Below are 14,048 nucleotides of genomic sequence, written 5' to 3' on the forward strand. Positions count from 1 at the left end.
TGCACAAAGCATCTAGCTATAAACAAATAAAGGTTTTTGTTGCGTAATGAAAGTGGAAGGGAGGGATTAGGGTTAAGAGGGCAGCTAGGGAGGGGAGGGATGGTGGTTTATATGAAGGGGGGGGGGGCTAATATTAATGGGGGCCAGAGTGAAGGGAGATGGGGTTAAGAAGGGCTGACATGACACATTTATTTAACAAGAAATATAATATTCTCAAAACAAACAAAATAGATTTTAAAATATCATGATTTATTTGTTTTTAACATGAAACAGGCTAACAGCCCTTTTCATAAATATATATATAGATAAATATTATTCAAACTTTATAATTTCTTAATAAATAAATAATATGAAAATAATGTTAAACTTATTATAAAAAGATCTAGAGGGGGAATATTGAAAATTAATTATAATTATAAAGAACTTAGTAGAATACAGAAGAAGTTTTGGTCAAACGATCTGCATATAGAAGAGAGAGGGGTAAACGGGAGGAGGGGAGGGGGGGGGATTTTGCAAAATGTTGTTACGTGTAAGAAATATTTCAAGTTTGTTTAGACTAGGTTTAGTCTCGGAGAATCTAGGCTTTAAGCTTCTCTGTTTCTCAGAGTACTATTTATAGTGGGAGTTCTTAGAGTACTATATATAGTAGGGAGTTATCAGTGTACTTTTCACGGTAGGGGATTTAGAGGGTACTATTTAGAATAGGGAGTTCTCAGGGTTCTATTTAGAGTAGGGAGCTCTCAGGGTACTATTTAGAGTAGGGAGTTCTCAGGTTAAAATTTAGAGTAGGGAGTTTTCAGGGCAATGTTTACAGTTCTCAGGGTCCTATTTAGAGTAGGGAGTTCTCAGGGTCCTATTTAGAGTAGGGAGTTCTCACAATTCTTTTTAGAGTAGGGAGTTCTCAGGGTCCTATTTAGAGTAGGGAGTTCTCAGGGTATTATTTAGAGTAGGGATTCTCAGAGTACGTTTTAGAGTAGGGAGTTCTCAGGGTACTATTTAAAGTAGGGAGTTCTCAGATTACTTTTCATAGTAGGGAGTTCTCAGGGTACTATTTATAGTAGGGATTCTCAGAGTACTTTTTAGAGTAGGGAGTTCTCAGGGTATTATTTAGAGTAGGGAGTTTTCAGGGTAAAATTTAGAGTAGGGAGTTTTCAGGGAAATGTTTAGAGTAGGAGATCTCAGGGTTCTATTTAGAATAGGAGTTCTCAGGGTACTATTTAGAGTAGGGAGTTCTCAGGGTACTATTTAGAGTAGGGAGTTCTCAGGGTTCTATTTAGAATAGGAGTTCTCAGGGTCCTTCTTATGAAAGTATATAAATAAACCTTTGCATAATGAATATGGTAGTTGGTAAATGCAGCAACATATTTTCTTATTTCAGCCATTTTTCTTCTGTTTAAATATTTCTATTTTCTTTTATACCAAAGTTGAAAATGTTCCATTAGTTTTATCTTTTTCAATTCTGGAGTTCCATTACAGCCTACCCTCAATCCTTAATCCTTTATTCTAGTCTATACCCGGAGCTACAAGGTTTTAAATTTAAATATTTTTCTAGTTCTACCAAGAATTGAGATTCGAACTATGTTGGGGTAAAAAATTGAGGAATGTAATATCCAACATTCTCCGCATCTCAAGAACTATCTATCCAACTAGTATTCATCAATCTCGATAAATCAGTTTTTGTTTGCAATAATCTAAAATCTGCATATAAAAAGTGCTTTGAAAGCATGGAAATGTGCTCTGCAATTTATAGTTTACATTTGATTTATTTCCTTTTGAAAATATAAGTAATTATTTTTAGATTGTCTTTATTTGGAATAGGATTTTACCTTAGTTAACAAGTTTGCAACTTCATGACCGGTTTTGAGCGCTCTGACCAGCGCGCGAGCAGCGACCAGTGACCGTTTGACCGAACTTGAGAGTTTACGAGGAACGTCGCCAAAGGGCTGGAGTTCTTGCATATTTTCAGATACACAGCTCATGTACAAACTGTCGAAAGTGTACTGCGAGTTCAAAACCTGTAAATAATTGTTAAAGAAATATTTAACATTTCCTTGGAAATCATGAAAATCTTTCTAATTTTAACAAACAAAATTTTCTTAGAAATTCATTTTAGAAATACAATGAAAATTAAATTTAAAAAAAACTTCAAAGAATCAGAAATGAAAGAGAGGGGAGGGGGGGGGAGGGGGTTCTGTGTCAATAAGAGTGAATTTTGATGAAACAAAGTCAAATTAAAAAAAGTTTTGAAAAGAAAGTTCTGAAGGTTTGCCCGCTCGATCCATCAAGAAAGTTTAAAATGATGTTCAACGTCATACTCTTTATAATACCCCAGTCATTACTTAGACTTAACCTGTCTAATTAGATACACGGCTATAAAGACTATAAGCTATAAGGTAGAAAATACTTTGACTAAAATACATTCATAAATAGGCCATAAGCTATAAGTTGGAAAATGTTTTGGCACAGGACATTAGATACATTGATGTCAAGGTAAAAAGTATATTTATATAATAAAAAACTAAAAAATTACATCGGAAAGGCGATCTTTTTAAATTTTAAACAAGATATTTTTAAAAATCAGAAAGATATTTCTTTGACATCTTAAGTATCAGTAATATTAAACAAAACCATTGTTAATACAATTGACAGGAAAAAAGCTTTTCATTTTTTGTTAAATATTTCTAAACTTAGGTAAATATATTTAACTAATAGTTAGATATATCTAAACCCAGGCAAATATATTTAACTAATAGTTAGATATATCTAAAAGTACCTGAAACATCTTCTGATAAAGAATATTAAAAAAGTTAGTTGTGGTGTCCCCGAGGTCAAGTGTTCCTCTGTCATAGTACACCTTCAAATCTTTAAAATAATCCTGAAAAATTTTTTAGAAAAATCAAATCTAGTTAATTCTTAAATAAATAATTTTTCTAATTTTTTACCTGAAAGACGTTAGCATTCTTCTGGTACATGATTCCATAGGTTCTGGTAAACATGTCGTGGAAACCACGCTGGGCTTTGTTCAGCAGAGAATACACAAAATCTAAATATTCGGGGATTTCAAAAATATATTATTTTAGTAATTCCAATTTTTACCGCCAAAAAGGCGCGTCACCAGATTACAATTATTAACTTACCATCAATTTGCTGAGCTTTACGGTCAATCTCGGCCGCCATTGAAGTTGTCCGGTTAAAAATAGCATCCCTAAAATTATATATTTTTTTTAAAATGTTAATGTTATTTTGTTTTGTAATGTTGCACTTAAAATGCATGCTTGTTTAAGAAATAAATGCATCCGACAAGAATGCATTCTAGCAATCTATAAATTCTGCATTAAACTCTTGTTATTAGCTGTAAACCTTTTTTCCCCTTTTATATACAATTTAGAAATTGTTCTTAGAGGAGAGGGGGGGGGGGGAGAAAACTTTAGATATTTAAATTCTTTCTTTCCCCTTTTGTCAATTTAGTTTAAGTTTCCTTCAAGTTAAATGAAATGCATTCTGCGCCATTCTTCAAGAATTTAATAATTCAATCTCCCTTTATAGACCTCAATTTTTAAAAGTTTGTTAAAACAATTGCCTGAAGTTTGAGACCTTCCATTATATATTGTTTACCAAGCTCTTTAATAAAGTGAACCAATTAGATCTTATGTTTAGTCAGGTAGTAACCAGGGGGATCTGCAGAAAGTGTACAAGGGAAACCAGGGGAATCTGCAGAAAGGGTACAAGGGAAACCAGGGGAACCTGCAGAAAGTATACAAGGGAAACCAGGGGAATCTGCAGAAAGTGTACAGGGGAAAACAGGGGAACTGCAGAAAGGGTACAGGGGAACCCAGGGGGATCTGCAGAAAGTGTACAGGGGAAACCAGGGGGATCTGCAGAAAGTGTACAATTCTTTCTTTCCCCTTTTGTCAATTTAGTTTAAGTTTCCTTCAAGTTAAATGAAATGCATTCTGCGCCATTCTTCAAGAATTTAATAATTCAATGTTTGGTTACAAAGGGCGGGAAGGCGTCCATCTTGATTTTATTTTATGTTTAGGAATTTTGTGGATTTTTGACGGGAGGAAGATATCTATCAATCATAATCAAAAATGTTGGTTAATAATAAATATATTTTATAAAACAAAGCTTCAGAAAGAAAACTTATCAAATTGCTTTTTTATTTGATAATAATACATTTTTAAAACATTTTGGCCTGAGATTTGATTTGAATCTATCCNTTTCCCTTCATCCTAGCCCCTGCCCCTGTTTATTTCTAAATGTGTAAACTGTAAAGTGATGTTTATATTTCTTTTCGAGGCACTTGACGGGGAATAAAAAGTGTAGATAAAGTTTTACACCCGCCCTAGGCTGACATATTGCTGAGGATAGGAAATACATTGAAATGTTATTGAGGCAAACATCAACAAAGCAAAGTGTACACTCAACAACTTTACGACGTCATCTGTTCAAATTTACGAAACGACGAGGTTGCGTGATTTTTAGATTAAACTTGTATATATTGTTTATATTGTTTTGTACATACTTATTCATGTAAATAATGCAAAATTTAAAAACCATGTTTATTAAATTTGAGACCTGTTAATTTTTGTATGTACCAAAGTTTATAAATGTACATTAATATTACCAAGTTTATGTACACGTATTACTTAGTTCATGTACAATGTTTTCAAGTTTATGTACAATATTCCCAAGTTTATGTACAATTTTCCCAAGTTTATGTTCAAGGTACCTGTATTGCCGTTCTGACCAAGCCCCTAGTTTCTCCTCTATAGCCCGTGTACAGCATGTTGGACCACTAGGGCAGAACTGTAGTCCTAAACCTAAACAAACAGGATTTTTGGTAAAATTATTTTACTTTGCAAATCTTTAAATTAGATATTTCGAATCTGACTTTTTCATAAGAATATAAAGATTGAACTAAGGTTAGAGTTTCAATTGCGAGTGATCAGTTCTTTAGATTTGACAGTTTTATTTTGTAATCTTCTTTTAGAAAAAACACTAAAGCCTAGTTTTTATTTGTTATAATTCTGTGCTCCATTGTTAATTATTTGTATTACTATGTAGAGATTATTAGATTATTATATTATCTACCAGATTATTATTAGAGATTATTTTACTGCGGACTCTTAGGATCTTAATAAATAGGTTGGAGGTTTATTTTCTGTCAGTGCTCAGTGGACAGGGTTTAAACCTCCTTTTCATAATTGGACACAGTGGGAGGGTTAAACAGGGGGGGTAGAGGGGGAGGAGCTTTACATAGACAATTTAGACACAGTGTAACTGGATAACACATTAATTATTGAATATCTGTTTGAAAAAGATAATTACAATGATAATTCTAATGTGAATGATGAATTGCTATGGAGGGTGTCAAAACCTTTCCACAATTCTTTATTTTGAAGGGAAAGCTCAGTTTAAGAAGATGAGAGGGGGGGGGTTACATCTGCCCCTTGTTTACAAAACATTACCTTGTACTGGTCTACCAGGAATATCATATTCTGGCACCCCTCGGGAACTATAGGTATATTTTAACTGATCACAGGCTGGTAAAGGAGGTATCGTGGTCAAACAAGCCGGGCTCACAAAGACAAAAAGGATTAAAACTAGCATTGTCCTAATAAATTGGCACTAAATGTATTTAGTTTCTAGTTTCGTGGATTTCTGGTGTGTCACATTCCTCCTTCAGCCGATTTGTTTCCTCGGTTGTAGTAACCGGTAAACTGAAGAGAGGAGACTCTCTAGAGCCGCGAGAGCGGGAGCTGGGGTGTCAATCAGCGAAACTGGGACCCAACCGGCCAGTCACGGCGCAGGGGCGGTGAGCGGTCAGCAGGTGGTCACAGTACACCGTCACCTGGATTCAATGTTTGCGGATTTATCCTGATCTTGTTGGTTGATTATTTGACCCGAAACCAGTAAAACTCTACCCCGGAAATACCCGTTCAAAGGGTTAATTGACAACATAATTGTTAAACCAATATTCATTGTTGTTCAAACTATTTTTAAAGATTAATCCTTCCGTTCAGACGTATATATATAATTAACAACATTTCTCTTAGTTTAAAGAGACAATAAACGAAAACTGTCAACCCCGTCCTGTTTTTGTTCTAAATGAATAGAGATATAGGAGCACTTGGAGAATTAAGTAAACTTACAGTTTCTTTTCAACTTGACAAATTACTTTCTTTTTACATAGAGCCAACTTTCATCTTCAGAAAGGGTGGATACAAAGAAATTTTCAGTTCGGAAGTGCAATCGACCGTAAGCAAACTTGTATAAATGAGGAAATAGAAATAATGAAAAAATATTTCTAAATTCATATATATAGCATGATTAGAATAGATTTAAAACTGTCCCAATTTTTTTTATTAACTTAACTTCATAAATTTGAAATTAATGCTTAATAAAACTACATTTCCCCTGAAATAGCAGAATTCAATCATGAAACTAAATTCCTGAATTAAACTAAAACCGCTACTTGATTAAATTTAATATTTGTTTAACTAAATTAACCAAGACTAAACAAAATTCTGGAAATTAGATTTTATGAATATCTGTGAAAAGAGTGAAAAGTAAATTAAGTTTTTAAATTCTGTATTCTGAAATTCTGTATTCTGTACTTCTGTGGCAGAGTTATTCTATTTTCTTCATTCTGCATTCTGTATTCTTCCTTCCATATATTTAATCTGTATAAAGTTGTAATCTCTGTTTGTTTGTTTGTATGTCAGATCATAACTCATGAACCCCTTCATTCAAATTTTGATTGGAGAAAATGGGAGAACCACGAGAATGTTCTTAGTTTAGTTTTTAGATTCTATAAGTTGAGCGGGTTCACTTTCATTAAAAATATAGCTATAATTGGAATTTAAATATTCTAGATTTTGTATTCTAAAGATTTTGTGACTATTTCCTATTTAAAGTTGTCATGTGAATATTTTGTTTAAGAGGTTTCGTGATTTCTAGTATACAAGGTTTCGTGATTTTTAATATCCGAGGTTTCGTGAATTTAGTATACGAGGTTTCGTGGTTTTCTAGTACTCGAGGTTTTGTGGTTTGTTTAGAAGCTGTGCTATGTAATAAACCCCTGCTCCCCCCAGTCCCTTCCTCCGCTCCCCTCCCCGCTCATCACTCTATCTCATGTTTTATCTCTAGTTTACAACGTGAACGCGGCCCGGGAAGGATTAGCTGCAGGGCTAGTCTAGGGATCATGCTTCAGACAATGGATAAATTGAACTGTGATTGGTTGAATCAATGGTTTATAAGTTTTTTAAGTAAGCGCTAGGTGTCTCTAATAAATTTTTTGTAAATATTCAAAAAAGAAAACTAGAAATAAAATTTGCAAGCAAGAAAATATTCACCTGTGCAAATAACTTTTTTAAACAAATGAAAAATTTCAATGAAATCTTTTCTAAGCATAAAATTTGTCAATGAGTGGACTGTAGTTAAAAACAAATATAATCCTGTAGGATAAACGACAACATTATTTTGGCTGGTAAACACTACTAAAGCTGTGTTTGTGAAGACATACATATCATTTTAAACTAGGGAAGCATGACGTTGCAGATGAAAGTTGAAAATACTTTTGGATACTAATCTAGCACCCATGTTTCACCTAATTAAGACTGGACGGGAACGTAAGTAAACAAAGGAAACATGATTTTATTTCAAACGCTTCATGTGGCATATTTATAGATTTATTTTCAAAACTGAGGAGAAAAAAGGAAATATTCTACACTATGCATAGGGTCAGGGGTCCTAATCAGGGAAACTTTTTACAAAATTACGCTGTAATTTCGAATAATTTCCACAAGGTAATTTCGCAAAATATCGTAATAATTATGCGGAATTAGCAAAACTTTAATTTTGCAATTTATGCCGTTATTTCGCAAAATGTTGCAACAATTATGCCTTTTTAAAAAACTTCAATTTTAAAGTATTTAAAATATCCAATCAGATTGACATGGTTATAGCTCATAATCCTTACACAAATTTTCCTGCTATATTCATTTCTGAGAATTAATATGTACTTCACTAACTACGGAATGGTTTTTTATTACATAGTTTTGCAAAATTACACCTTAATTACGCGAAACTAGACTTTCTTTCATATACGTAATTGATACATAATTTTGCGTAATGATCCTCTGTAAGTGAAAGAAAGTGTTACACATATAATTATACGCGTAATTATGCGTAATTGTATTTACGTCTGGAAACCCTACAAACTGTTCCACAAAGTCATGGAGATTCTACGAAAACCAAAAATATGCTGTAATAACACCTGCAAGTGAAAAAAGAAGTCAATACTTTTGTGTGATAAATATTTGAGATTTTTTATCACTGTTTTATTTTATGAATTTGCTATCTTTTAATACATGTCATAAATCTACAAGTTTTTTTTCATTTGAACTATTTTTTTTGTCCCTTAGAACTATTTTTTTGGCCATTTGAACTTCTTTTTTTTGTTCATTTCAATTATTTTTATGTCCATTTGAACTATTTCATTTAAACTTTTTTATGTCCAATTGAACTATTTTTTTGTTCATTTAAACTATTTTATGTCCATTTTGAACTATTTTTATGTCCATTTAATTTTTTTTTGTCATTTTCATTTGAAATATTTTTTTCTAATTTTCTCAGCTATCCAAATTGCGTAAGCAACGTAAACGCATAATATTTTGGCTCCAATTACGCAATTAAAACGCAAATTTGCGTAAGTCTAGATTTTAAATTAGTATAAATATCTAATTTTTCTACAGTAAAAATTTTATAACCCAGCTTTAAGTAAAAATATCATGAATTTGTTGAGATAATTATCATTTTATTTCAGGTACACAAATTGCGTAAAAATACGCTTAATTTGCGTAATTGCCTAAAACTCTAAATCTAAATTATTTGTGAAAAATCTAAAATTTCCGATACGGCATATTGTATTTTCCAAAAAAAATTGAAAAAATAAACTGTTTAAATTTAAATTGTCCTTGCTAGCATTAAAATTGCGTAAAAATTGCGCTCTTTTTACGCATATGTTTTGAGTGTTATAAATATTGAAGAATTGAGTAGCCCAGGTGTGTGTGCACTGTGCAGAACGTGCAGCAATATATAATAATGTTATATTAAATAGTTAAGCCGTGTGATTTGTAGATAAGAGTGGGAAAGGGGGGGAGAGGAATTGGGTAGAGAATTAAAAGCGCTACATAGCACACTGGTTTTTAGTACCAAATTTCACCGCAAGGTGTCTCTGTTTGTTTCACGTAAAATTAAAAAAGTGAAATGGTTCAGATTAAATTTTTTACTAAAAGTATATCATTTAGAAGTAAAGATTTAGGTTTTAAGTTATTTTTAATTTTTTAAATAAAACATTTTTATTAGGGAAATGCACTGAATTTTCTATCAGAAAGTTTTATATACGTTTTATAAATCCTTTCATCCAGTAAAGCTAGATTCAGTAATCTCTACATGAAACTGTATTCCTTAATGAATAGAATCAGCTTAGAGAGCGAAACTTATACTGCATCCATCTATCCATTCAGGGATGGATGGCCTATTTGTATGCATCATATTTCCGTAGATTTAGCATAACTTTTGTTAAAAGAGAGCCGACATGTTAGTTGAGAGAATAAAAACGCGCATTTTCGGCGTAAATTTGTATAATATTATTACGTAAATTTTACGTCTACTAAAACCAATAAATTTGAGTAGCTAAGTGTGCGATTTTATGTCTTTCATGACGTAAAAAGAGCCAAAATCTCTACGCAAAATTTACGTAAAAATGCGAAAAGTGACGTTTAAATTGCGCTCTTTTTGCGCAATTTGGCTAGCTAGATTTTTTCATTTGAACTATTTTTTTGTTTAGTTAAACTATTTTTGTGTTCATTTGAACTTTTTTTTTTGTTTATTTCATTTAAAATATTATAATGAAAATAGTTCAAATGAAATATAAAAAATAGTTCAAATGAGCAATATATTTACTAATTTGAACTATTGTTCATTTCAACTACTCATGCGTGGTACCACGTGCAGTAGTTGAAATGAACAATAGTTGAAACGGGAGTAGTTCAAATGAGATAGCATCTTTATTTATAATAAGTATAAATCTCGGATAGGTGCTATCTCATTTGAACTACTGCCGTTTGAACTATTGTTCATTTGAACTATTGTTCATTTCAACTACTGCACGTGGGACCATGCGTGAGTAGTTGAAATGAACAATAGTTCAAACGAGTAAATAAATTGCTCATTTGAACTATTTTTCAGTTCATTAGAACTATTTTCATTTGAACTATTAAAATATTATTAATGAAATAAACAAAAAATAGTTCAAATGAACATAAAAATAGTTCAAATGAACATAAAAATAGTTCAAATGAAAAAAAATAGTTCAAATGGACAAAAAAATAGCTCAAATGAGCAATAAAATAGTTCAAATGAACAAAAAAATAGTTTAAGGCAAAAAAATAGTTCAAATGGACAAAAAAATAGTTCAAATGAATAAAAAAATAGTTCAAATGAACAAAGAAATAGTTCAAATGAACATAAAAATAGTTCAAATGACGTCATGTCAGTAGTTCGAATGAACAATAGTTCAAACGAACAATAGTTCAAACGTACCATAGTTCAAACGGCAGTAGTTCAAATGCGGATCCACCCTCGGATATTTTGTGTCGTCTTTGCTTACAATCAATGAATCAACAATCTCTTTTGACAATAAAACTCGGCATTTGCTCAAGTTCTTTTAACAGTTTTTATTAACAAACCACCGCGAAATCCTCAGCTTTCTTTGTGAAATTAATTCTTATTTTAAACGATTAAACCATATTTATTTCAACTTTAATTTATAAAAATAAAAGATTGCTAATAAATCTAAAATTTCGGGGATTAAATTTTGTTGTCTAAACAAAATGGTTGCGTTAATTTCAGAACTTAAATAATGCTGATATAAATGCCGGGAAAGAAGCGAGGGCGGGAAGATGAGGAGGAGGGGGAGGAGGTCGAGGGAAGTAAGAGAGGGCGAGAGCAGGAGGAAGTGGAGCAGGGAGAAACAGGTGAATTAACTGGGTCTTTAATACGATTCTGGGTAATTTCCCAATATATGTTTTTTTGGACCCGCCCCCCTCCTATCACTTTTGTACTTGGATCTCACAAGTAACACATGGATATAATTGGTCATGTGGCCGCAACACCCGGCCCCCTAGCCTGTACTAGCCGCGGCGCTCGGTACCCTAGCCAGTCTTAGCCGCAGCGCTCGGTCTAGACAAACCATGTAATAGCTTAAAAAATAATAATATTTTTGCTGAAAAATAAGTGGTCATGTACAAAGTTGATAGATGGGGGGGAGGGGGTCCAAAAATCGTATACTGAGACGGACTCCGAAAGAACCCCAAAATTGTTTGAAGGGGTAACGGGGGGTAACTTACTTTTACTATTCTACTAAATTAAGTCACATACATCTTCTGAATATGCACTCTACTTAGAGTAATTTCCTAGAGATCGGCGACAAATTGGGATCAGCGGAATAAACCAAAATTTCGAACTTAAACTTTAAATTAATAATTAACATAATTAACTTTATCAAAAAAAGTCAAAAGCAGAAATCCACATTATATACTTAGGACCAAAAATAGCAACAAAAAAAAGAAAGAAAGTAAAGACAGACTTAGTAAAATAAACCGGGGCGTAGACGGATGAAAGTAACAAAAATGGTCCGCCATCCCCTTAAAAAGGAACGAAGGCCTAGGAATCTAACGTAAAATAGAAGAGTAAAACAGCACAACTATTAGCAAGCACTTAATTTAGAAAACAAATTAAAGATTCATTTTATAACATAATATAATATTCATAATATAAGGAAGCCAACTTGCCAGACAAATAAATCAAATCTTGATCATCAACAAAGGACTATTTTTGAAAATATAATTTTATTTTGATACGGATCCTGGATCCGCCTTGAGATTTCTTCAAGATTTACCGAATTATTTTAACAAACACAATTTCATTCTTAAACATAATGGACCATTCAGAGATTTTTTTGAGGTTTTGTCTCCTCCCTTGGATCCGTATCCGTTGACCAAGTCAAACTAATGTAAATTGCAAGGTTCTAGTTTACTGATTTGATTATTTATTAAGTGTCTGGAGCAGTGTGTAGGAACGGACACACCCTGGTTCTAGTTCCGCGGGAGGTTCGGAGACTAGAGAAGGATTGTGTTTGGTCTTGTGACTCCACAACCTGTAAATATGTCTGGGGGGAGGCCCAGGGGATGTTCATGGATAGACAAAGGTAAATTCAGGAACTGTCCATTTAATTCGTCATGTGACCCTTTTTAGCAAATATGGCTAGCTCCATTCACAACGATTACCAAAACCTTAACCTCATCAATAATGTGGGATATGTTTTTCTAGCTTTAAAAATGTGTAATTCTGATAATTTCTATATCTTTTCCTGCAGCAGAGTCACTTTTGTAACAACAATTAAAAATAATCAGTTTTCAAAGTTATGAACATCAATATCTAATTAATATTTGATTATACAAAGCTTTTAAGGGTAGCGTTGTGAATTTGACATTGTCATCTTTTCATGAAATGTTTGAAATGTTTGGGTTATGTGTTCAGAACTGAAAACTTTAGAATGAGATATCCTTAATCTCGATTACTTAATCTGAGTATCCAATGGACACACTTTTGATTTTCTCCTTAAACCGTTTTTTTTGATATAGTAGAGATAAATCAAAAACCGTTTTTTTTAATTTAGAGAGTCCCTCCCGTTTCTGTATATTAATCTTAAATGGTGCGCAAAATTTAAAATTTAAAGATAAGGTTAGTCTTGATATTAAGAAAAAGAGATGATCAAGCATTAATCTCAATATCCACCATTCTAAAGTTTTCAGCTCATATATTTTTGTATTCACTTTGTGGCAGAAGCAATCTTAAATGTATATATTATGCTGTTAAAAAGCGTTTGGATTGATATAAGTAGTGCTTAGGATCCATTTAATTTTGATCCGGATGCGGATCCGGATCCAGGTCATTTCTTTAAGATTTACTGAAATTTTTTGTTTCATTTTTTCGCTTATTTTTATCCTAAAACTTGATGAATCATTCAGAAATGAGTAAATTTTATAATCTCTTTTTCAAAAGTTCAGATTTGGGTTTTAGGAGTAAAAAAGTTTTTTTTTGCAGTTTTAGTTAATATTTTACCCCATGCATCCGGATCCGTGGATCCACATATTTTTGCGGATCCGGATCCAGGAAACCAAAATCTTGCGGATCCAACGGATCCGGATCCTAAGGACTGGTTATAAGGGTGCCGGTGCATATATCACATTAATATGCAGAAAATATTATATTCAATATTTACGAATATCTAGTGCATCAAGATTAAAAATAAAGGACATTTTTTTTCGTAGAGTTTGATTTGAAATATCTTTTCTTTGTTGTTTATTTTTCGACATTTTTTATTCTTTTTTATTTGGCCTTTCTGTTTTCTTTTTAAGAAATCTTTTCTTTTGGCTCCTTTGTCCCAACAATGGAAACTAGAACTGATTAGAATTCTTTACATATTTCTCAAATCTAGGTTTATAAATATTTAACGTTGGTACAGTTTTTATATCACAGGGTAAATCATTCCATGGAAAAAAAAACTCTTTGGCGGAAGAAATGTTTAAGAATATCAGTTCTACAAAATTTTGCACTAAGTAAAAGAGGATTTTCTGTCATTCTTAAAATTCTATTGGATGTATCTGCTAACATTAAAAACCAAGTACATTTATTAACATTATTAACACCATGAATAATTTTATAGGTTACAATTAAATCATAGCGTAGTCTTCGACTTTCAATGGATTGTAAATTGAATAATTAGACGAAGAACCAGTGAGTTCTGAAACAATTGAAACCGCCCTGCACCGCACTTTTTCAATTTAAACAAAATCATAAATGGGTCTCACTGTATGTGTTCACTATATTATATGTTCAGATATAGATGTGTTCACTATATTATATGTTCAGATATAGATGTGTTCACTATATTATATGTTCAGATATAATGTGAA

At 32.4% G+C, this 14,048-nt stretch overlaps 1 protein-coding gene across 1 annotated transcript in view; it reads right to left on the reverse strand.

The window, feature by feature from the left end:
• The window catches only part of LOC111709814 (glypican-6), a gene marked incomplete in the record, with an annotated part of 9,902 nt that extends 4,009 nt beyond the window's left edge, over positions 1–5,893 (reverse strand). Inside the window, 6 exon segments of the mRNA XM_023483727.1 lie at positions 1,827–2,015; positions 2,774–2,875; positions 2,943–3,043; positions 3,138–3,205; positions 4,733–4,823; positions 5,472–5,893. Coding sequence (XP_023339495.1) covers positions 1,827–2,015; positions 2,774–2,875; positions 2,943–3,043; positions 3,138–3,205; positions 4,733–4,823; positions 5,472–5,613 — 693 coding nt within the window.
• Positions 5,894–14,048: the final 8,155 nt, after the last annotated feature.

The sequence above is a fragment of the Eurytemora carolleeae genome, unplaced genomic scaffold, assembly GCF_000591075.1.
Source record: "Eurytemora carolleeae unplaced genomic scaffold, Eaff_2.0 scaffold1001, whole genome shotgun sequence".
NCBI lineage: Eukaryota > Metazoa > Arthropoda > Copepoda > Calanoida > Temoridae > Eurytemora > Eurytemora carolleeae.